We start from the raw sequence: 21,599 nt of genomic DNA, 5'->3' as shown, positions 1-21,599 counted from the left end.
CCTTGGGGGGGTGGGGGGGTGGGGGTGTAATCCAGCTAACACACAGTAAGCAGCTGAATCTGTGAAACAGGATTCCTCTCGCACTGTTGTCCTCTGGCTTATATAATCGTTCGGCAGAGGTCACCGCGCCTCCTCCTCCTCTTTTTTTTTTTCTCTCTCTCTCTCTTCAAAAATCAGCCGCTACACTCGTTTCTCGGCGGTCAGTTTCCGCCATCTGATTTCGCCGCCTATTTAGTCACGCCGGGGCGGTGTCGAAGCGTGAGGCTGGCTTTCCGCCGCAGGCCGTGCCCCCCACAGACTGCAGTAGGTGGCGGAAGGAAGTGGCAGATAGCGGCGAGGCGACTTACGCCTGGTAGAACATGAGAAAACGAAGGTTGTTGCTCCTCGTGGACAACAGTGAGCCCCGGAATGAAGGCCAGCCCAGAAAGGGTTAAACCTTCTGCTTTGAGAGGAGGATCCTACCTGATCTGTCGCACCTGTGACCGTCCCTCTGCTGGATTTAAAGTCAGAAAAAGAAAGAACAGCTAATATCTTACCTGTCCTGGATAGTTCTTCGAATGAAGAGGCTTGTGGGCCCGCCTGAAGTCCAGAGGGACAGGCCCTTTCACCTTTTATTAATCCTAACCCTTCATCACTTCGTTGTTGTCCGTAAAACAGAACAATCCGTTTAGCTCCGAACAGGTTAACGAGCTAACGGCTAGTCAGAGCGAGGCAGAGGCTGGCCTCCTATAACGTCCCAGCGGGTCACGCAGATTCTGTTTTATGACCTTCCGTAGCGCTGCCAGTTTCACGTCAGACATCTGTTTATTTTACTGCGAGCCCAAGCAGCGGCAGCTAGCTGTAGCATTTTCCGGCGCAGCCTGGGCCCACCCCCAGCAGGAGTATCTGAATATTTCCGTCTAAAGCAGAACGGCGCAATAAAGCAGGAAACTCTGCGCCTGGAGTTCAGATGGCCCGGTCCCAATCCGGACTAGCCGTCAGCCCGTCTGTCCGCTCCGTTCCTTTAAGCAGAGGCCGTTCAGAGAGCTATGTGCAGCAGGTAAGATGTTTATTGTTCGCTTCTTTCTTCGAAGTGTAGCAGCGCTGAGAGCTACCAGAATGTGAGCTCCTACGGCCTTCAGATGCAGCTCGAGATGCTTTTCTTTTCTTTCTTTTTTTGCACTAATGGAAGAACCAAGATAAAAAAAAACAAAATAAAATAATAATAAAAGAAAGGAATCAGCCCAGTGAGTGGGCTCGCTGCGAACGTCCAAGTTCACTCTCAGTCATCCAGGCTCGTTAGATGAGAACGTTTTAGTCGTCCAGCGATTTTAATTAGGCTCCGAGGCGTTTCATAACGCGGATGTGGACGGAAATGGGAACGTTTGCAAACACAGCTTAACAAGGAACGATGCGCTTTGTGCTCGCGTACATTCCCGTTTTTATGGTATTTCCGATTTCTTTTGAAGTCAATCGGAGTGAACTCTGAGCCGACTGAAACGTCTCATAAAAGGGCGTCTCACGGACGTGACGGAACGACCCGTCCCTAAAAGCAGGTCCCCTTTTGACTTTTTATGTGATAATCTTACAAATAATTTCAGATAATCTGGTTTCATGTTAATAAACCAGAGGCTGACGCTCAGCTGAAGGGTCCGATTTCTGTAATTCCATTAAAGAAAACATTCCAGCCTGTTTGAGTTCAGGCGTGACTTGGCACGAGAACGCTGGCGGCACTGCCGTCGATCCTTGAATCCTCCATTCCCAGCCGTCACCTCACCTCAGCGCCTCCTTCTTCCTCTCATTATTTAGGTGGTCTACAAGAACAACGAGTTCAGGCTGGAGCTGTCGCGGATGGCTGAGCAGCGAGACCCCAAGATCAGTCTCCACGGCGACCTGGTGTTCGGCTGCCAAAACGTGGAGGCTCTGGAGCCGGTCACCTTCGACGCGCCGTTCGCCTTCCTGACGCTGCCCAGGTGGAACACCAAGAGGACGGGCGCCATCTCCTTCGACTTCCGCACCACGGAGCCCAGCGGCCTGCTGCTGTTCGGCCACGGCAGCCTGCGGGGCGCGCCGGCCGACAGGAAGCCCCGCGCCGACTTCTTCGCCGTGGAGCTGATGGACGGCCTCCTCCACCTGGTCCTGGACATGGGCTCCGGCAGCATCAAGATCAAAGCCAGCGGCAGGAGGCTGGACGACGGCGAGTGGTGCCACGTGGACTTTCAGAGGAAGGGCCGCAACGGTGAGATAACTTGATGCGCCTTCGCCGCGGCGGCAGAAGCAGAGGCCATCCCTCCAGCTCCAAGCTGTGAGGCTGCCGCACGCCAGCGCGGCTCCGGCGTCCTCGCTGCTTCTTATTCACCGCGGCGGAACGTGCGAGCACATTAGCTGTTTAATTGTAATGGTATTTTTAGTTGCTGTAATCTCGGAATGACATTTGGAAATCTGCGTTAACCTATTTCACAAGTGGCCAATTATACGGCAGGAGCGAAGCGGGTAAATGTCTGCCTTGTTTGTTCGATGCAAATGTCTCCCTTATTAGCAGGATTCAGATTCTGCTTCTTCCTTCAAGACGACGACTCGCGTTTGTCATTTGTACATTTTTTTTTTAGCTTCCGCTTATTTGCTTACGATAGCAACTTTAGTGAAACGGCATCTTCAAAGTTGAGCAAACGGGCAGCCATTTTCCCAATCTTCAACGTATCATGTATCACTTAGCACACCCCACGTGCCTGTCTTTTTTATTTAATTTGATTTATTTTTCTTCTTCTCCTCTGCAACACAAACCCCGCCGCACCGCAGGCTTCATCTCCGTGAACAGCCAGAGCGTCCCGTTCACCGCCAACGAGGGCAGCGAGATCCTCGACCTGGACGGCGACATGTACCTCGGGGGCCTGCCCGAGGACCGCCAGGCCCTCGTCCTGCCCCCCGAGGTGTGGACGGCGTCCCTCGGCCTGGGCTTCGTGGGCTGCGTCAGGGACCTGTTCATCGACGGCCAGAGCCGGAACCTGTGGAGGCTGGCCGAGGTCCAGGGCGCCGCGGGCGTCAGCAGCCTCTGCACCAGGGAGACGCACACCAGGTGCGCCCGCGACACGTGCGCCAACGGGGGGCAGTGCAGGGAGGGCTGGAACCGCCACGTTTGCGGCTGCGACGGCACGGGCTACGTGGGGCCCAGCTGCGAGAAGGGTAAGAGTCCGCACGGAGCTTTTAACGCACTTCGGGGCGCTGTTTTATTCATCAGGCGAGGTGTAAAAAAAACATAAGGTGACTTCACCAGAACCAAAAATAATGGCGAAGCGTGGAGAACTCGTCATCCGGCTTAATACCCGGAGTCTCCGAACAATAAGAATTTAATTTGCAAGCTCAGTAGCATCATACTTTCTGCCCTCATGTATTTAAATGAGAGCCAGACTCTCACCTCCAAGTGATGCTTTATTTCCACAAAGCAGCCAAAAAGAAAACGACAGATTTATTTTATTTTGTTTTTTGTTTGTTTGTTTTTTTTCCCCCCAGCCCATTTTAAACCACTCTAAAGTAAATTGCGGCATTTTTCCACAGCAGAGTGATTCATTAATGACTTGTCAGTATGGTGAGGTTGCCAGTGCCGCGCGCGCCTGTGTGAGTGTGTGTGCGTGTCTCATTAGAGATGCAGTGACACTTCGGCGGAGTCATTTGGCCTAAATCACTTTGCATTTTCCGTGCAGATGGGTTTTTTTTTTTTTCACACGGAGTCCAAATTACGCAGATCCACTGGCAGCTAATAGTATGACGGATGCATGAAAATCCCTCTTGTATCGCCCTGCGATGGGAAGAAATCCTTTTTCCGAAATCTAATTGCTGCCGCTGCCTTTTGTTGTGCTCCGGGCTTTTTCTGCCATCTGGTGCGAGTGAGGGAAACTGCAATCTAAAATGATTATCTTTATGCGCCCAAAGAGGGGGAACACTTTTCTTTTTTCTTTTAGTCTTTCATACACGTTTGGTGTTTTGTTTTTAACCTCCGGTAACAGCTCTGCTCCCCCCCCCCCACAGAGGCCACGGCGGTGAGCTACGACGGCAGCATGTACCTGAAGGTGGTGCTGCCGAGGACGCTGCACACCGAGGCCGAGGACGTGTCCCTGCGCTTCATGTCCCAGAGGGCCTTCGGCCTGCTGATGGCCACCACGTCGCAGCAGTCGGCGGACACCCTGCGCGTGGAGCTGGACGGAGGCCGGGTCAAGCTCACCGTGAACCTGGGTAAAGCCGACAGCGGCAAAAATGCCAGCCGATCACTTCCGGCTTGACCTGTTGGGACGCGCCACCTAGTCAGAAATGTCGAAAGCGTTCATTTCCGTCAGCGGCTCTCCTCATCTACCCCACCCCCCACTCTTCCACGTGCACCAGTCGCTGCAGCTGCTTAAAAAGATGAGCGTTCTGCAGTCCCTGAGACTTTCTGTCCTTTAGGAACTAGTCTGAGCCTGTTTTTTTTTTTTTTCTGTTCCCCAATATAGCACGTTCTTTTTCCCTCTCTGGGCATGTTTCTGTGCCAGTCAGTCAGGGAACTTACTTATGGTGTCGAGTCGGGTTTCTGCAGAAAGCTCCTTATTACAGCACACATCCTGGACGCAGCGCATGAGACTTTCACTCACGTTCATTTGACTAAGACGTAAACTATCCTTCTGTCCTTGTAAGATAACTGGCTGTCTCACACCAGGCTCTGCTTCCTAATCTCTGAACGCTCTCGAGCTTAACTCCAGTAAACGTTATTAGAGGATATGAAATCTTCTCAAACCCTTTGCACGTTTTCCACCGGCGCTGCTGTTTAACGCACACGGTATGAAACCCCCTGCGTGAAACTTAAAGGTGCCTCATCGATATGCACAGAAAGAGAGTAACAACCTTAAAGTCTACGCTTTAAAGGTACAACAGATGGTACATTTTTACGTTGTAGTTTAAAACCAGACCGATGTTTGGTTGTAGTCGTGCTGTAACTGCTTTCAGTTTCGTTGTTGCCAAGTACGCAGGATAACTCTTCCACGTCTTCATTAATTTGCCAAACGTTTTCTTTTTAAAAATAACCCAATCACACCGATGTTGCAACACCATTTGGCGTTACCAGAAAATTCTAATACTTGAATTTGTTCAACAACATTAGCTACAATATTAGCTGTATGGACAGTCAACTTATTTTAAAATAACTAGCTAGCTGGTGGCTAGGAAACTTCAATTTGATGTTTAATATTTAATATATTAGCAATATGGACAGTCATCTTGGCTCATGACGATTAGCTAGCTAGCGCCTACTAGCTTATCATACTAGATAAATTGATATAATGTATAACAGCAGACATTTATTTTGTAATATGCTAGCTAGCTACTGGCAACTAGCTAACACAACTAGGTAGCTTCAGTTTTCTGGTTAATATAGATATTTTAGCAACACGGACAGTCATTTTATCTTATGGTAATTAGCTATATTAGCTAGTACTAGCTAATATAGCTGTATGCACTAAATTTGCCAGGTAATGTTAATTATAATAGCAGCACGGACAGTCAGCTCTTTAAAGATGTCTTAGCTTGCTACTGGCCATTAGCTAACATGGCTAGGTAACTTCAATTTGCTGTTTAATGTTAGGCATATTAGCAACGCAGACAGTCATTTTAGCTTATGGCAATTAACTAGCTAGTGTCTACTAGCTAATGTAACTAGATAAACTGATATTATAATTTGACTGTCCATGTTGTTATTATATAATGTAATAGCAACATGGACTGTCAATTTATTTTATAATAAGCTAGCTAGCTAGTGGCCACTAGCTAACGTGGCTAGGTAGCTTCAGTTTTCTGGTTAATATTAGATATTTTAGCAACACGGACAGTCAGTTTAGCTTATGGTAATTAGCTACCTAGTGCCTAATGTCTAATATAGCTGGATACATCGTATTTGCCAGGTAATTTTAGCTGTAATAGCAGCATGTTAGCTAGTAGCCACTAGCTAACATGGCTAGGTAGTGGCCTTTAACTATCCACATTAGATGGTGGCCATGTCATTACTTAGCATAAAACACTTTGGCATACTGAGCGTTATCAATTCGGTACGCTGTTTTCTGTGAGCTCGATTTCTGTCCGTCTCGCATCAAATTGATCTGGTCACGAAAACAAAATGATGGTCTTGCGCTCCTTTTTTTTTAACAACCCGTGTTCTTGGTGTTGTTTTGATTGAGAGAGCCCTGGGGAAGAAACATTACCACACTTTGTGTTCTCGTGAATAAATTGAACGCTCATTGTGTTTCCATGGTAACGTGGTCCTATTAAGCACTAGAGATCAGAGCTCCCAAACAACACCCTGTTATTCTTATAATTTACTTTGAGGTCGACTGGGCGAAAGCTATAATCCCTGAGACTTGTGGGTTTTAGGAAACAAACAACAACAAAAACAAAGACGGTGTTGACATTTTGTTTCTGCCTTTTACTGAACAGCCGCACAATGAGCCGTGGCTCTTATGCCACGATGCGGTCGGGGAGACGCACCGTTTTGTGTCACCTAAACAGGGTTTTTATGTGAGCTGCGCGTGAAAACGGCGCGAAAAAAACGACAGCCGAGTCACAGCTGGAGTTAGTCAGCAAAAACAGCCGGAAAAAGACAAAAAAGCAACCAAACGAAGAGGTGCGGCGCCCCCTTTTTAAACAGCTGTAGTCGTGCACGTTTCTTTTCTGCCTCTCTCCTCTCTCTCTCTCTCTGTCTCCGGGTTCACCCTGGGGTCGGGTCCCATCCTGACCGTCTCGGCTCTTTCTGCCCTTCAATGGCTTGGTCTGCAGTTCAAGGAGCGGGCAGTCAGAGACCCGATCCGCCGTGCCGCTCGCACCAGGGGGGGACGGTTCCGCTGCTGCCGGTCCGTCTCCTCGCATTTAACCGGGCCTGTCCAGTTCAGAGTCACTCCGCTGAGCGGGGAGTGCCCCCCCCACACACACACACACACAGCAGAATCTCTGGTCTCTGGCTGTCTGTTTCCACTGCTCTGTGATGGTTGACAGCTCGAGAGCACTCCGCCGCCACGTGACTTACACCCATGTATTCTTCCACTCTTCTTCACACTAGTTACATTTTCCAGAACAGGGTGATGAGTAAAACAACTCATTTATCATGGATTTATAAGATATTTTAGCTTGGTAATGATGGCAAATAAACATATTTGTGCCTCATTCTCTTCTTTTTTCCCTCCACAAGGTGTAAGTTGCATCGTGGCCGCGGGTTGTGCAAATCGCCGCTTTCCTTCTGTGTTTAACTTGAAGCGTTGCCATTACGCCTGCGGAACAAGAATGAGGTTTAATGGCAGTTTTCTTTTAGCTTAGGGCCGAAGACGTCCGGGGTGTTTGAACACAGGTGCATCAGTCCGACAGGAACTAGTCCGGAGAGACGGCGCGCACAATTCGGCACCCAGTTTCGGGATCTCAAAAAGCGAGGCCAATGGATCTGACGAGATTCGTCGCCACCAAGACCGGCTGCTAATCTGACCTGCTTTTTCGAGGTCCGTTTTGTTTTGTCTTTTTGCTCCCTCGTGAGGCCCGTCGTGCCGCTTCGTGTGGCGAGATGCCACGTTATGCTCTGGAATCCCGAAATCAGCCCTCGCTTCCTGTTGTTTATTTATTTTTTTCGGCTATGCGCTCCTGACGACTTTCCTCGCAGCAGTGGTTGTCCCCTAAATTTACCTCGGAGCACGTGTCAGTAAATATATCAGTCACGGCGGGGGGGGGGCGATACGGGCACGGGGAAAATCCTGGTGCACCTTTTGCTTCTCCGGTCAGTGATCTCCTCGTGGATCCGGCTCTGTTGCGCCTCCAGCAGCGCTGGATTTACCGGAGGCTTCGGGCAGAGAGGCAGAGAGGAAAGCGGCGGTTTCGACTCTCCGGGCTGTCCCCGGATGGTGGGCTCTGAAATAAAGGCTCTGAACTGTCTGCAGAATATACCTTGAAGGATGTGAAATATTCTCTTCTTTTGTGCTTCTTCTTCTTCTTCTTCTTTTTCTTCTTTTTCTTTTTTGTTCCTTTCTTTTAATCTCACCATCTCACTCTCTCTCTCACCAGATTGTATCAGGATAGACTGTAATCTCAGTAAGTGTCTCCTATGATTATCTCCTCTACCATGATTTCGAGAACATGCACTGTGGTATAATTCATGTGCTTCTTGCCTGTCTGCACTTATAATTCATTCAGTTTGACTCGCCTTTCTTTTCTCTGAAGCCTCACTGTAAAAATAGGCACCAGGAACAGCTGCACAGTTAAAATTAAGGGGATCTTAATGCACTTTACTTATAAAACCCAACAACAACAAAAACGCATTTTTTTAATATTTTAGTACCTCTATATTGTAATTAAATGTAGCTAAATTTACCATCGAAGTCACCACTGACCGCAGCTGAGTTAACTTTTAAGTGTTATCTTATTATGTGATTAATACGTTAATATTAAGCAAACAGTGGAAATACGAAACAATTCGTTTGCTCCGAATAATCCCTATTTTTTAAAAAAAAAAGCCCTGACTGCACTAGCTTAGATCATTTTTTTTCACCTATTGTTGTTTTTTTTCTTCTTCTCTTGTTTAAAATTCTCCGTCCGGACTACACAAGTGAATTATTACCAATAAAAGCCAACCTAACCCATACAGCGCCACTTGGAGCCAATAACATTTAGGAAAAAATACCAGTGAGGAGCTTTTTGAGCCCAGCGAGGAACTCTCCCCACATTTGACACCGTTTATGATTTCCTCTCAATCTCTAATTTTTATTTTTTGCTAAGCAAACGGCTAAAGTTTATTGCCGTCGGTGAGAGAACGGCCTAAATAAAACAACATGACGCCACGATCTGTGTCGTGTAGACAGGACTCCGGTAGTCTACTGCACAGACTCTTGATTACAAAAAAAAAAGGCAAAAAAACAATGAAACGGGATACTTCAGCTTCGTTTTTTTTAAAGATATTTCAGGAAAATCGCCCGGAAAATCAAAACCCGGGCGCAGAAAGCTGGCATTAAAAGCAGACTTCCAATAAGTCTTCATAGCTTTTTTTTGTTAAAGCTATTCCATAAAAAAGTAGATCCTCCTCTAGATAACAAAACATATTCTCTGCTTTTTTTTGTTTTTTAACAAATTTGGGAACTGCTTTTTATGAATACATCCTCAGTGCCGGTGTTTCAGTTCGCCGTCTGCTGAACGTGTGCTGAAAATACCGGATCGCATCTTATTAAAGACTCTCAGGCACAATCAAAACCGTTTAATCATCTATAAGACCTAACCGGCCGCAGTCTGGAGTTCTGCTCTCTATCCGATGTGCAGCTGTAAAGACGTTACACCAAAAAAAAATTAAAAAACGAACATGTGTCGAGAGTCAGGCTTTATTGCACGTTTGTGTACTTTCTGAACTGTCAGCTGTGTTAAACTGGTCGCACCTGCGCCCTCTGATCCAGGTAAGTGTGGGTGAAAATGAACTGTGTGCGGGTGGATGGTCTGCTTTAAAAAGTCATTTTAAAACTCAACAGTTTAAGAATGGAGAAAAAGCCTCATGCGATTATGTTTTGGTTCGATTTCTGCCTTCGAATGTATGTTTTTATTTTTCACCAGCAGATGGCGGTGCACCTTCACGCACTGACTCTAGGACGTGTAGTCGTTTGTGTGTGCCGTGTGTGAGACTCAAACGGTTTCTAGGGTGTAGTGCAGCGGCTGAATGCAGCACCAGCGTCCTGCAGACGTGACAGCTCTGTTTGCGCCCCGGGCTCTCTGGGAAATTAAACTACGTCCGTTTGAATAACTCAGGGGCGGGCGACCCTGGTCCTGGAGGGTTCACCATCCTGCTTGTTTCCCTGCTCCAACATCTGATTCAGAGGTTAAATGACCTCTTTGTGTTCTGCAGAAGCCTGTTAATCACACATTGATTCAGATCAGGTGTGTTGGAGCAGAGAAACAAGTAAAACATGCAGGATGGTGGCCCCTCCAGGACCAGGGTCGCCCACCCCTGGAATAACTCGACAGCTCGTGTGACAGATGACGAGTGTTTGAAGTGAGGCGCGTCATAGGTGCGTCGCTCCCGATTCATTCTCGTGCCGCCTACTTTGTGAAATTGAGACCCCCCCCCCCAACTCTAGACCCGCACTTTGACAAGGAGGTCAGATTTCAGAGGGTTTTACAGTCGGACTTCAGTGAGAATAAACATCGGATTGAATCATTTCAGCTGTTCGTCACATCAGGGAACCACCTCCGATCAAACCGCCATTTTATTATGTGCACTTAGTCTATATTTAGGAGAATGAAATCATTAAAACCCAGCTTTCATCCTAATTTTGATGGGTCAAATGGGTTAAACTCCAAATATATATATACACATATATATATAACTAGAGATTATTCCTTGTTGCTGTGCTGAATATATTGTAAAGCTACAACTTTCAGATAAAGATCAAGAGCATGGAGGCCTTCCAAACCTCCGTCGGGCTCCCCGTCAGTAAATTCTGTTAATTCTGCAACTTTCAAAACACAATAAACCACAGATGCAGATGCTCTGAATCATTCAGCGCCGCTAACGTGTGGAGATGTGAGGGAAATATGGATCGGGGCGATGTATAATTGATAAGGACTCGTTTTGTTGAACACGGCGCACTTCTTGTTAGGACTCTTTGTTGAACCGTTGGAGCCGGTTCAGAGTAACCCTCCGACCGATGGGCCTCTCTGAGCGAGCCGACTGATCCCAGCGTGTGTGCGTGCGCGCGTTGCAAAATTAGAGGAAAGGAATGTTTAAAACGGGCCCTGATGCGAGCCTGTTTATGGCGACGCTCAGAGAAAGACCTAAATAATGCAGCGTTTAAACTTCAGGAGGTGAATTTCCCGCTTTTTCTCATCCTCAGAAGCACTCGGAGAGAAGCCATAAAAAGTCTGAATTTTCCCTTTATGCCTCCCAACTTTGAAAACAATCTCATCTTCCTTTAACTTAACTCGGACTGCGAGCAACATGGTAATTTGTTAGGAACGTTTTTTTTTTTTTTTAAATTTGTTCGGTTGTTCCTTGTAGTGCTGAGAATTAGCCGACTCGCCCCTTCGGACTCCTCTTTTATCCCGAACCGCATGTCTGATTTCACGCCGAAGGTAAACGTTTCCTGTTCCCCCCCCGGACACGACTCCTGCGTGTGATTTGCTTTCCAATATCCGACCGGATCCATGTGTCGCAGAGGCCGCGGGATTGGATGTTATTGATCTGCCCGGAGTGCAGGTGGGACGGCGGCGGAGACACTTAATATGCAGCTCCGGGACAAGGTCTCCGGGCGCCGTTTTTATTTCCCACAGGACGAAAGCGGCTGATGTTTTCTTTTTTTTTTTTTTCCATTTACCGCCCTCTGCGCGTCCCTTGTAGTCCTCTTGCGCCCTGAGCTCAATTAGACAGACCCCCCCTCCTCACCCCCACCCCCGAAGGCGAAGTCGGCTTAGGCACGGCCAATTAGTTTCCCTGAGCGGTGTCAGAACTCCTTTGAACCGCCGCGTTGGCCTGTTGCATAGGCGCTGATTTGGGTTGACGGCGCCGCAGTGGCAAGCCTCTGCATTGTGACCTATTTTTAAACCGGCGGGGGAGAAAAAAAAAAAAAAATCACCACCGAGGATAGTCAGGAAGTCGTATTTGAATACGCCCGAGACTCGACTGTTGCCTCGCGTGGTGCTTCGTTCAGATGACTCGTTGAGGAGCCGCGCCGTTTCAGTTCCTTTTTTAAATATTTACTTCACGACAGACTGTTGTTGCTTTGTGTTTTCTCGTTTCCCATTTTTTTTCTGTGAGTGTATTCGAATGGGTTTTATTTTTGGTTTGTTGTCAATGTCTCTGGTCGCGTGCATGCGTGCGTGTGTGCGTGATCTGTAAATGAGTGTCCTCGCCCTGAGAGTGCCCCTCGAGTAGAGAGCTTGTGTGCAAGGAAGCTTGTGTGCAATTCGCTGCACGATTGTCACCTGACGCTCCCCCCCCCTCTCAGGCAAGGGGCCGGAGGTCCTTCTCGTGGGCGAGAAGCTGAACGACAACGAGTGGCACGCGGTGACGGTGGCGCGGCGTGGGAAGAGCCTGCGGCTGTCCGTGGACAACGCCACGGTGGAAGGTAGGGTGGTGACGGCGTCCGAGAGACAACGCGCGTGGCGGGGGCTTTTTTTAAAAAATTTTTTTAAAGAGGAACGGTTTTTCTCCCCGCAGGTCTCATGACCGGCGCCCACACCCGCCTGGAGTTCAACAGCGTGGAGACGGGGATCATGACGGAGCGGCGCTTCATCTCGGTGATGCCGTCCAACTTCATCGGCCACCTGCAGGCGCTCTCCTTCAACGGGATGCTCTACCTGGACCAGTGCAAGAACGGCGACATCTCCTACTGCGAGCTGAACGCGCGGTTTGGCATGAGGCACATCGTTGCCAACCCTGTCACTTTCCTAACCCAGGCTAGTTACTTGGCCTTCTCCACGCTGCAGGCCTACGCCTCCATGCACCTTTTCTTTCAGTTCAAGACCACCAGCGCTGATGGGCTGATCCTTTACAACTCTGGAGACGGAAGCGACTTCATCATGGTGGAACTGGTCAAAGGGTAGGTACCAGAGTGGAAAGAAAAGATCCTATTGGGCACAATATTATATATATTATATTGGTTTCAACATGTGGTTTTTATTTACTAACTGATAAGTCACTAAGGCCTGATTCACCAAAAGATGGTTCCGGTTGTTAGTCAGGAAATCAAAACAAAAGAGATATCGCACATCCATCTAATACTCAAAGTACCTCAAAGTGTGTGATCCCGCGCTGCCAACCCAATCACATCTCCACGCTCTGGTGCAATTATCTGAGGTTGAATGTATGACTTCAGAGGAATGAAACACCCATATTCTTATCAAATTATTGTCAAGACTTAAAAGCGCCCCATTTGGAGAGAGCAGTGCCGTTTCTGACACTTCTGGGAACTGGTGGTGTTTGCACCTCCAGGAGAAGAAAACGAAGGAGTAGGAGCAAGCTGCCGCACTGTTGCCTTCTCCAAAAAAAGGGACAGGCGCATCAGGGAAAGTATAAATCGTCAGTCGTCCCGTTTAGGTGACGAGCGCCTGACGTTTGCCTGGTTGCTGTTTAGTGTTTGGAACACAAGCCGTCGTGATTACAGAACAGTTCAATGAACGGAGCTTCACACCCAGAGGTTAACAAACACAAGTCGTGTCCGTCTCGTTCCAAATCAAAAAACCATGACCCATTCTTTTTTTTTTTTTTTTTTTTTTAACGATTAAGTGAAAATACGAGGATGCGATGATGGTCAAACGAGTTAGAAATGGCATCCTGAATGTGATTCCTCCTTGTTACAGTCAAATTTGTCTGGAGCTGACAGTGGAACAAAAAAACCCAAAATATTTAGATTGTGCTGTGAAGGCAACTGCATTCAGATGCAAAAAAGAAAAAAATTGCAAATTGTTCACACTAGCCAAACTGAATGGGTGTGTTTGTGCCAGCAGGCCGTTGGTGCCGTTGACATGGCTAATGACGCACCAATCCTGCAGCAAAAAACCAGGTGCTGCACGCTCTTAGTGAATCGGGGCCGAAGTGTTTATAAAAGTGATGTGTGCAGCTACACAGAGGAGGCAACTTCGGATGAGAACCAAAAGCCAAGTTGTTCCCGTACACGAGCACGCCGGGCACGGTGACAGCAACAGAAAATACGGTCCGAATGATTTATTTATCATAGCTGCGTTTTGTTTTGTTTTGTTTTTTTTGTTCCAAAAAGAACGTCAGAGTGAGGCTGTGAAAAAACAGAGCCAGGCAAGGCAACGGTTCTGTCTTCTTTCTCCCCTCCGCCGTCACAACGGGCGCTCCGACTTTCTCCCGGCGAGCAATTAGCCAGCAGGAGGCCCTGTTCAGATCTGGAGTCGGCAGCAGAAGCTCACACAGACGACAACAGACAATAAAATGGCTTCCAACACTTCTGTCGTAGCTTTCCAGCAGCTCCGAGTTACGTGTGAAGTGTAGCAGCTTCTTCCATTGATGGCGCCCGGCTTTGATTTTTTTTAACGAGATTTAGTTTGGACCAGGCTCTGTCTGATGGTTACATTTGAAGCCAGACGTGCCGGCTTGGCTTCAGATTCGGAAAGTTTGTGCGCTTACGTTCACACTGGCTGTTTGAACGTCAGTGGAAGACTTAAACAGTGCTCATTGGGGATTAGAAGCCTCCATAATGGGAACACCATGAAGCGGATAACATGGTGAACGGCTGCAGAACGTAGCATTTATTTATTTCAGCTGAGTTGTTTCATGATTCGTCACACAGATTAGTTTGTAGAAGTTGGAGGACGAGGATCTGATTGTGAAAGGTCTCGTCTTCTAGGTACATCCATTACGTGTTCGACTTGGGCAACGGGCCTTCGCTGATGAAGGGAAACTCCGACAAACCGCTCAACGACAACCAGTGGCACAACGTGGTGATCTCCCGCGACAACAACAACGTGCACGTGCTCAAGATCGACTCGCGCACCGTCACGCAGCACACCAACGGCGCGCGCAACCTGGACCTGAAAGGTACGCCTCCCCCGCCGCCGTGCGTTCGGTTCCCTTTTCCCTGCGTTGAAATGAATGACACGACTCTTCGATCTCGCAGGAGAGCTGTACGTCGGGGGCGTGGGGAAGAGCATGTACAGCAGTCTGCCCCGGCTGATCGCCTCCAGGGAGGGCTACAAGGGCTGCCTGGCCTCCGTGGACCTGAACGGACGACTCCCGGACCTGCTGGCGGACGCCCTCCACAAGGTGGGGGAGGTGGAGCGCGGCTGCGGAGGTGAGGCCAAAACCATAAACCATTTTCTTTAACCTGGTATAGTTGAATTCTGGTGGATAAGACCAGGGGAACTGGCTGAGAGCGAATTCGACCCTGTTTGTCCTGGTCCTAATCAGCTCCCCTGAAGGAGTTGTTCATGACTGGCCAGAGAGCACGTTCTTTGTATTTATTATTATTTGACATGCTCACGTTTCTGTAACACGACACCGTTAAACAGAAGAAAGTTCTCAGCAGTTTGAAGAGTTTTGCAGCGGCTCCATCAGGTCAAGTAGTTGTCCCGGGGAGGTACTCGAGCACAGAAGAGCTGCGCTGTTTTCTAGCTTTTAAATATCCACAAAGAGATTTTTTGTTGTTGTTCTTCTTCTTCTTGTTGGTGGCGGTAGCCGTTTAAAACTTTGAACGTGGCTGATGCATAAATAAACAGAACAGAAGAGCACAACAAAGAAGTCCAGCTGTGGCGCGGCAGATGATGTCACAGTCGATAACCCGAGCAAGCAGGAAGGAGGACTGCGAACAGCAGCCGCGGCGGCAGAACAAAATGCCTGACAACTGTGTGTTCAAAATCACAAACACATATTACTCCTTTTAAAAGAACGGTCCCAGGAGATTAAAGACACTTCTGACACTGATTTGGTGAATAAAAACCTGGGAGTCTTGCCGAGAGGCAAGGTCATCTGTCTAAATAGAAAAAAAGAAAAATATGTTCAAAAATTGTTTCCTTAAGTGTGATATTCTATCTATCTGTCTGTCTGGTTAGCTAGCTAATGAGCTAGCTAATATACAGTATCTCTCTAGCAGACAGTCCTAGCTACTTACTAGCTAGCAGCTGCTAGCTAGCTAGGTAGGTAGCTAGCACCTGCTACCTAGTCAGTAGCTAGCTAGCTACTAGCTACCTGTCAGCTATAGCCTCGGCTACACTGATACTAGCTAGCGCTGTCTAGCTGATGGCTATTCAAGCTACCTAGCTATCATGAAAGCTAACTAGCTTGGTAGCTAGTTCTTTAGTATTAACTTTGCAAAAATGCTGACATTTTAATTGTTTAAACCATCATCCAGCTAGCTATCTAACTAGCTAGCTAGCAGGTTTTTACCAAGTTTGGCTTTATTTATTTTTTTTGCCAAAGTTTCGGATAAAGAAAGAAATGCGCGTTAATCTCTGTCACCATTTTATTTATTCCGAACCAAAAATACTGGCAGCCAGTTTGGGCTTCTGCTCAAGCGTCGGAGCGCGAGAGGGCCTTTAGGACGATGCCTGTCTAGGATGCGGGATGAACGGGAGCAAAGGTTTCCCGAGCAGTCGCTCACTGTGCTGTGAACGCCCCGCAGGTCCCAGCACGACGTGCACAGAGGACTCCTGCCACCACCAGGGCGTGTGCCTGCAGCTGTGGGAGGGCTTCTCCTGCGACTGCACCATGACCACCTACGGAGGACCTTTCTGCAGCGACCGTGAGTAAACCGTCCGGGGGGGGCTCGTGTCCTGCGAGCCCACTGGCTCGAGACCCGCCGACGGCTCTCCGTTCAGCTCCTCGACTTTTCGACTTTTACTGAGGGCTTTAGAATCCTTGTGAGAGCGCAAAAAGTAATTTTATTAGTCCGGTTGTGGCAGGTCAAGCCTCATTTGCTGCTCTGTCGTTCGGAATAACTGCAAGACTCGTGCTTTGTGGTGGTCGTTATTAAAATGTGCTGTTATAAAAACCCCTTCTTTCAAAGAGATAAGAGCACATCACGTGATAAAGCCTCCGTGGGGGGACTATCTCCGGGATAATTTGATGATAACAGTGCTGGTAAGAAAGTCAATAGGTAAGGAAAAAAAAAGGAAGCGGCTGGTGATTGGAGGCACATTTGTTCCCACACCGGCTGCCTCTCAGGGTCTGAGGAAGAAAATCCAACAATGGGTAAAAAAGTCGATAGGTGAGGGAAAGGAGGGAACGGAGGAGAAAACAGCTCTTTGAAACTGTTCTTTCAGGTTCTACGAGGTGTGCAGCTAAGCTAAAAAGACGTTTAACCTGCGGGTTTTCACTTCAGGAGGCGTGGAACTAAATGAATATCCTCAGATGGAAACCTTTGGGTCCTGAGTCATTTATTCTGGTCAATAACAGCAACAGCACAGCTTGATTGTAGAACTTGGAAAATCCTAACATGTCTTAATAAATTGAAAACATGCATTTTTTTTTTCCCCCTTTTGAATTTGAATTAGACCATTATAATCCAACACAATCCCTTAAGATAAATGTTCTGCTTGTGTTTTTTTTACGTCTGTCTTTTAACGCTTCGGTGTCGTTTCATTCATACTGTTTTCATTTTCTCCTGAAAGGTTTTTTTTATTTGTCTTTTTTCCTTTTGCTCGTACCGTCCGCGCCACGCAGGTAACCGTTCGAGCCGGCCGCAGTGGTGCGACGCGATCGGACTCCCGCGGGAACGTGGGGGGCTCTCCGGTTGGTGGGCGACACGCACGTGTGTGGCTCTTCAATGCGAGTTAGAAAGTTACGGGACGAATCATACGAGTCCTGATATTCTTTTAGAAACCCCCACCAGATAAAACAACCTGGATCTGCTGCTGTTTGAGCTTCTCTAATGCAAATCGTGTTGTACTTGAATGACCACAAAATAAAAGGCTTTGAATAAACCAAGCTTTCTGAGACAGAGCTGAAGATGTTGAGGTTCTCCTTGGGAGGGACGAGGATGGACAGGATTAGGAATGAGGTCATCAGAGGTACAGCACAGGTTGAAGGACTGGGAGATAAAGTCAGAGAGGCCAGACTGAGATGGTTTGGACATGTGCAGAGGAGGGACAGTGGGTATATTGGTAGAAGGATGTTAGAGACAAAGAGGAGACATATGGATGCAGTTAGAGAGGACATGGAGGTGGTTGGAGTGAGGACAGAGGACACAGAAGACAGAGTTAGATGGAGGAGGACGACTCGCAGTGGAGACCCCTGAAAATGGAATAGAGGAAAGAAAAAAATACAGTTTGAGAAGATTCAGCCCCTAATCACGACACAATTTAGTCTCTAAATACAACAGATTCAGTGTAATGAAGGAGGGATGACTGAGACATGTTTTTATTACGGTCTGTTGGCGGGACTTCTGTATCGAAACTACAGCCCAAAATACAACATAAAAACAGACATTTTGGCTTCAGTTTTACACAACGGAAGAAGAAGAAGAAAAAGGAGGAGACGCGTCGTCCATCTTTGTAGTCCATGAGTTTGCCGCTAAAAGCCTCTCACCCAAACGTGGCTACACTTTTTAAACTTTTCTGCTAGTTTGTTCCCGAAGCCGCCGCGGCTCACTGGCCCGCAACCCGTTTTCAGCAAAAAAAAAAAATCTGTTTTCCTCACCTTAAAAAACACGAGGGCCAACATCGTGTGACCAACGCAAGTCTTGAAAGGAAAAAAAACTGTAAAAATGGCAGCAAGTTAACACGTTCATGCAGCCCCTTATTTATTTATTTATTTTTTTTTTTCGGTTTCATCTCTCAATCTGTGGGAAGCCTCTCGATCGTGCGGCCGGCGGGTAAACGGCGCGGCTGGCCCAACACTGAAGGTCAAACCAATTCATCGGAGCCGCTCGGAGTGAATACCGAGCCTCGTGTTTCACAGGGGAGCCATCACGGGAGCCGGTACAACAGAAGGATGACGGATTGAAACCGTCCGTGCCGAGTACTAATCGTCTCATCCGAACTCTAATCTGTCGTTATGGTAATCTCACCGAATCACCAAATCCCACCTTCCTCCGGGAGGCCCGCGGCGCCCTGCACGGAAACCGGTGACTTTACTCTTTTTCGTCTCTTCACCGAGTAATGAAGCAGGAATGAGAAAACAGCGGGGAACGGCGCCAAACTCCTCACTTTGCTCGGCGGAGCAGAGCAGAGCCGGTCCTCGACGCACCGAGAGCCGAACACAGAAATCAGCTGATCAAGTCAGCTCGGAACATCTGCTCCGACTCCCTCCGGGTCACGCTTCCATTCGCCTGAGTTTTGGAACGATGTTCAGCTGTTTGATTTTTTTTGTTTGTTTGTTTTCCTTCCTAAACATATGGGAGGTGTAATTATTGTTCAACCTCTGCAGTTACAGATAATTGTTTTGGCATCTTTATTACTTGCTCCCGTGTGTGCGTGAGGAAAAACTAAAACAAAAAAGTGTGCAGCCTATATGACTCTATCCAACTGGTGCTAATCTAAACATCATGATGTTCCTTTTGGTTTTTTTAGTCCTTTAAAGTAGTCGACAGCCACTGTGACTCAGCCACTGACTCAAGGGGGCCAAAATCAAAAATTTGGTCCTAGCCAAGGGCCAACCACAATCCATATTTATTAAAAATTACATAAATTAACCTTGGTTTTAGATGTATTATGTCAAATCATCCATATAGAAATATCAATGACCTTTTCCCAGTTACAGATTATACAGAATTTAGAGCAAACAGACTTTAATGAACACAAATAGATCAAACTTCAAAAAGCACATCATTAGCAGTCATTTCTTACACCTCACTCAGCTTTTAAATGAATTTTTTAACATTAAAGCAGATTTTTTTTTAAAAAAGCCAACAAAAACCTGATCATACAGAAATTAAAACTATATATTGTTGGCTTCTAAGTCACTGTCAAGAGAAACCTTCACTATTTAGGCTCAGTTTTTTTTTTTTTTAGCAAAATAAGAATCAGAGACTCGATCTGTTCCAGACTAGAGGGCCGGACCTGATGAAATCTCAACGTTATCTTGGGGACCGGATGTAACATTACAGAGGGCCGGATCTGGCCTGCGGGCCTTGAGTTTGACACGTGTGCTCTATGACTTCCTGCGGCATGACATGAGCGATGCCATTAAAGGCTCCTGACTTTAACCGTGCGGCCGCTCCTCTGAGTTGACCTTATGCTAAGCACCCCCCGCCTCGCCCCACGCGGCTCCCTGTGACCGCGGCCCGGCAGCCGAACGGACGCCTCCTTCGCCGATAACAAAAATTCTTCCTCTGACCTTCATTTCAGGTGAGCTCCTTCACAATTACGAGGACGTCCCAGATGGGGATAATCCAGCGTAGAGGTTTCGGACTTAATCCTGCGCTCCGGGACAGGAGCTCGAAAAAAATATCGCTGTTCGCAACGTGGTGACCTTACCAGGGAAAGAGCTGGGAGCTGGAAAGTCTAGACTGTTTAAAGTCAAAGATTTGTTTTTTTTTTTTTTAAAAACAAACAACAACAAAAAAAACCCTTTGAATCAAACAGACGTGTTTCCTGTTAACTCGACCTTAAAGCCCCCGTATCCTGATTCAGCTGGAAATTTATAATAAAAAATAATTCATGAATTAATCTTGCAAAAGAAGAATGTTTGATTGTGGTTAAGTTTAGTTGTTTGTTTGTTGAGTCTCTGTCTGAATAAACTCAAGCTTTAAAATAGCCAGAAGAGCTGCGACATAGCATGTTTTTCTCGCACTTTTATGTTGACTTTTGTAATTTAGTCTTGAAAAAACCTGCATTTTTTTCCCCTCATATACATTTACACGCTTTCTTAAATCTTCTCATAGCTTCTTTTGACCCTGCTGCATCCGAGTTTTTATTTCCTCTCCAAAATAAAGCAGCCGAACGTCCGTCCTCCCTGCGTTTCCATTTTTCTCCCCCCCCGCCGGGACGTCTGGGGTCCGTCCTGAAGACCCGGGGGGAGCCGAGCGAAGTTCGCATCGAATTAAAAGAAAGTCACGCAGCATCAGCGCGCAGCGAATCCGTCGCGGCGTTCAGCCCCTTCAAGCCAGAAAACGGAAAACAAAACTTCCTTGACGATTAAGCAGATGTGAAGTGAAAATCCGTCACCTGAGGGAATAATTGCCCACTCCGACTTATTTTGGTTTTTCCCATCCACATAATAAGAATTAAAAACAAAAGAAAACAAAAAAAGCGGCGCATCACGTGTGACGCGGTCGGGGAGCGTTTCTCAGAAGGGCCCTGCGTCACGCCGGCTCCCAGGAACCCCGGCGAACACGATGAATTACTAATCTGATGGCTTCACAAACGGCTCCGTCAGCGATCAGAGCGGATTAGCTCTCCGCTCCGTTCAGTGATTTTATTTTTAATATTTAATATTATTTACGCCGAGGCTTGGAAGTGACTCCGACAGTGACTCACACAGTCTAATAGGCCATCATTGAATTAAAGGGAGGCTAACTGCGCACGTGGGATTTTTAAAGAAGAGATTTTAGCTCACATGACCCAATTAATCCTTCTTTTTTTTATAAATAGTGCCGTCAGGGTTCACTAAAGTAGCCTGTTTGCCATCTAATTTACTGCTATTTGAGGTTCAAACTCAACATCTGTGAGAACGGGTACTTTCTGTCTGACAACAAATAAATGAAATTAGTTAGCAACTACTTGACAGCACTAAGGGAAGTGTTAAACAAAAAAAAGGACCAAAATAAACACGAGCGAAAGGAAGAGTTGTGAAATTTGATTTCACCAGCTCGTCAAGCCGCCCTCCTTTCCACGAGTGAAATGCTTTACTCTCTGCGCCGGTGTGAAGCTTTTTCTTCTTCGAGTTCTGTGAAGACGGATCAGAGCAGAGGAAGTGGCCGACTTTTTCTAGATCCCGAAAGGGTCGCCGAGATGCGATCAGAGCGAACCGGCTCGAGCGTTTGGGAGCCGATGGTTAGGCGCCAAGGTGGAAACTAAACGCAGGTAGGTAGGTAGGTACATTTATTTATATAGCACTTTTCAGCACGAGGCGACTCAAAGTGCTTTACAACACAGAACAAAATTACAGACAAAGTTACAGAAACAAAATTACAGACAGGTACAAGATACAATGATAACTAATTGTCTAAATAAGCTAAGCTAAACTAAAC

At 47.2% G+C, this 21,599-nt stretch overlaps 1 protein-coding gene across 1 annotated transcript in view; it reads left to right on the top strand.

Annotated features, from left to right (window-relative positions):
• nrxn2a (neurexin 2a) overlaps positions 1 to 21,599 on the top strand; it is a gene marked incomplete in the record, with an annotated part of 142,128 nt that overhangs the window by 60,773 nt on the left and 59,756 nt on the right. Inside the window, 9 exon segments of the mRNA XM_025006366.2 lie at positions 1,789 to 2,218; positions 2,779 to 3,162; positions 4,006 to 4,209; positions 8,038 to 8,064; positions 11,955 to 12,074; positions 12,167 to 12,548; positions 14,322 to 14,512; positions 14,592 to 14,765; positions 16,092 to 16,211. Of these exon segments, the coding sequence (XP_024862134.1) occupies positions 1,789 to 2,218; positions 2,779 to 3,162; positions 4,006 to 4,209; positions 8,038 to 8,064; positions 11,955 to 12,074; positions 12,167 to 12,548; positions 14,322 to 14,512; positions 14,592 to 14,765; positions 16,092 to 16,211 (2,032 nt within the window).

The sequence above is a fragment of the Kryptolebias marmoratus genome, linkage group LG13 (genome assembly GCF_001649575.2).
Source record: "Kryptolebias marmoratus isolate JLee-2015 linkage group LG13, ASM164957v2, whole genome shotgun sequence".
Lineage (NCBI taxonomy): Eukaryota > Metazoa > Chordata > Actinopteri > Cyprinodontiformes > Rivulidae > Kryptolebias > Kryptolebias marmoratus.
The sequence above is the reverse complement of the archived record's forward strand: the minus strand, read 5'-3'. Positions and strand labels throughout refer to the sequence as shown.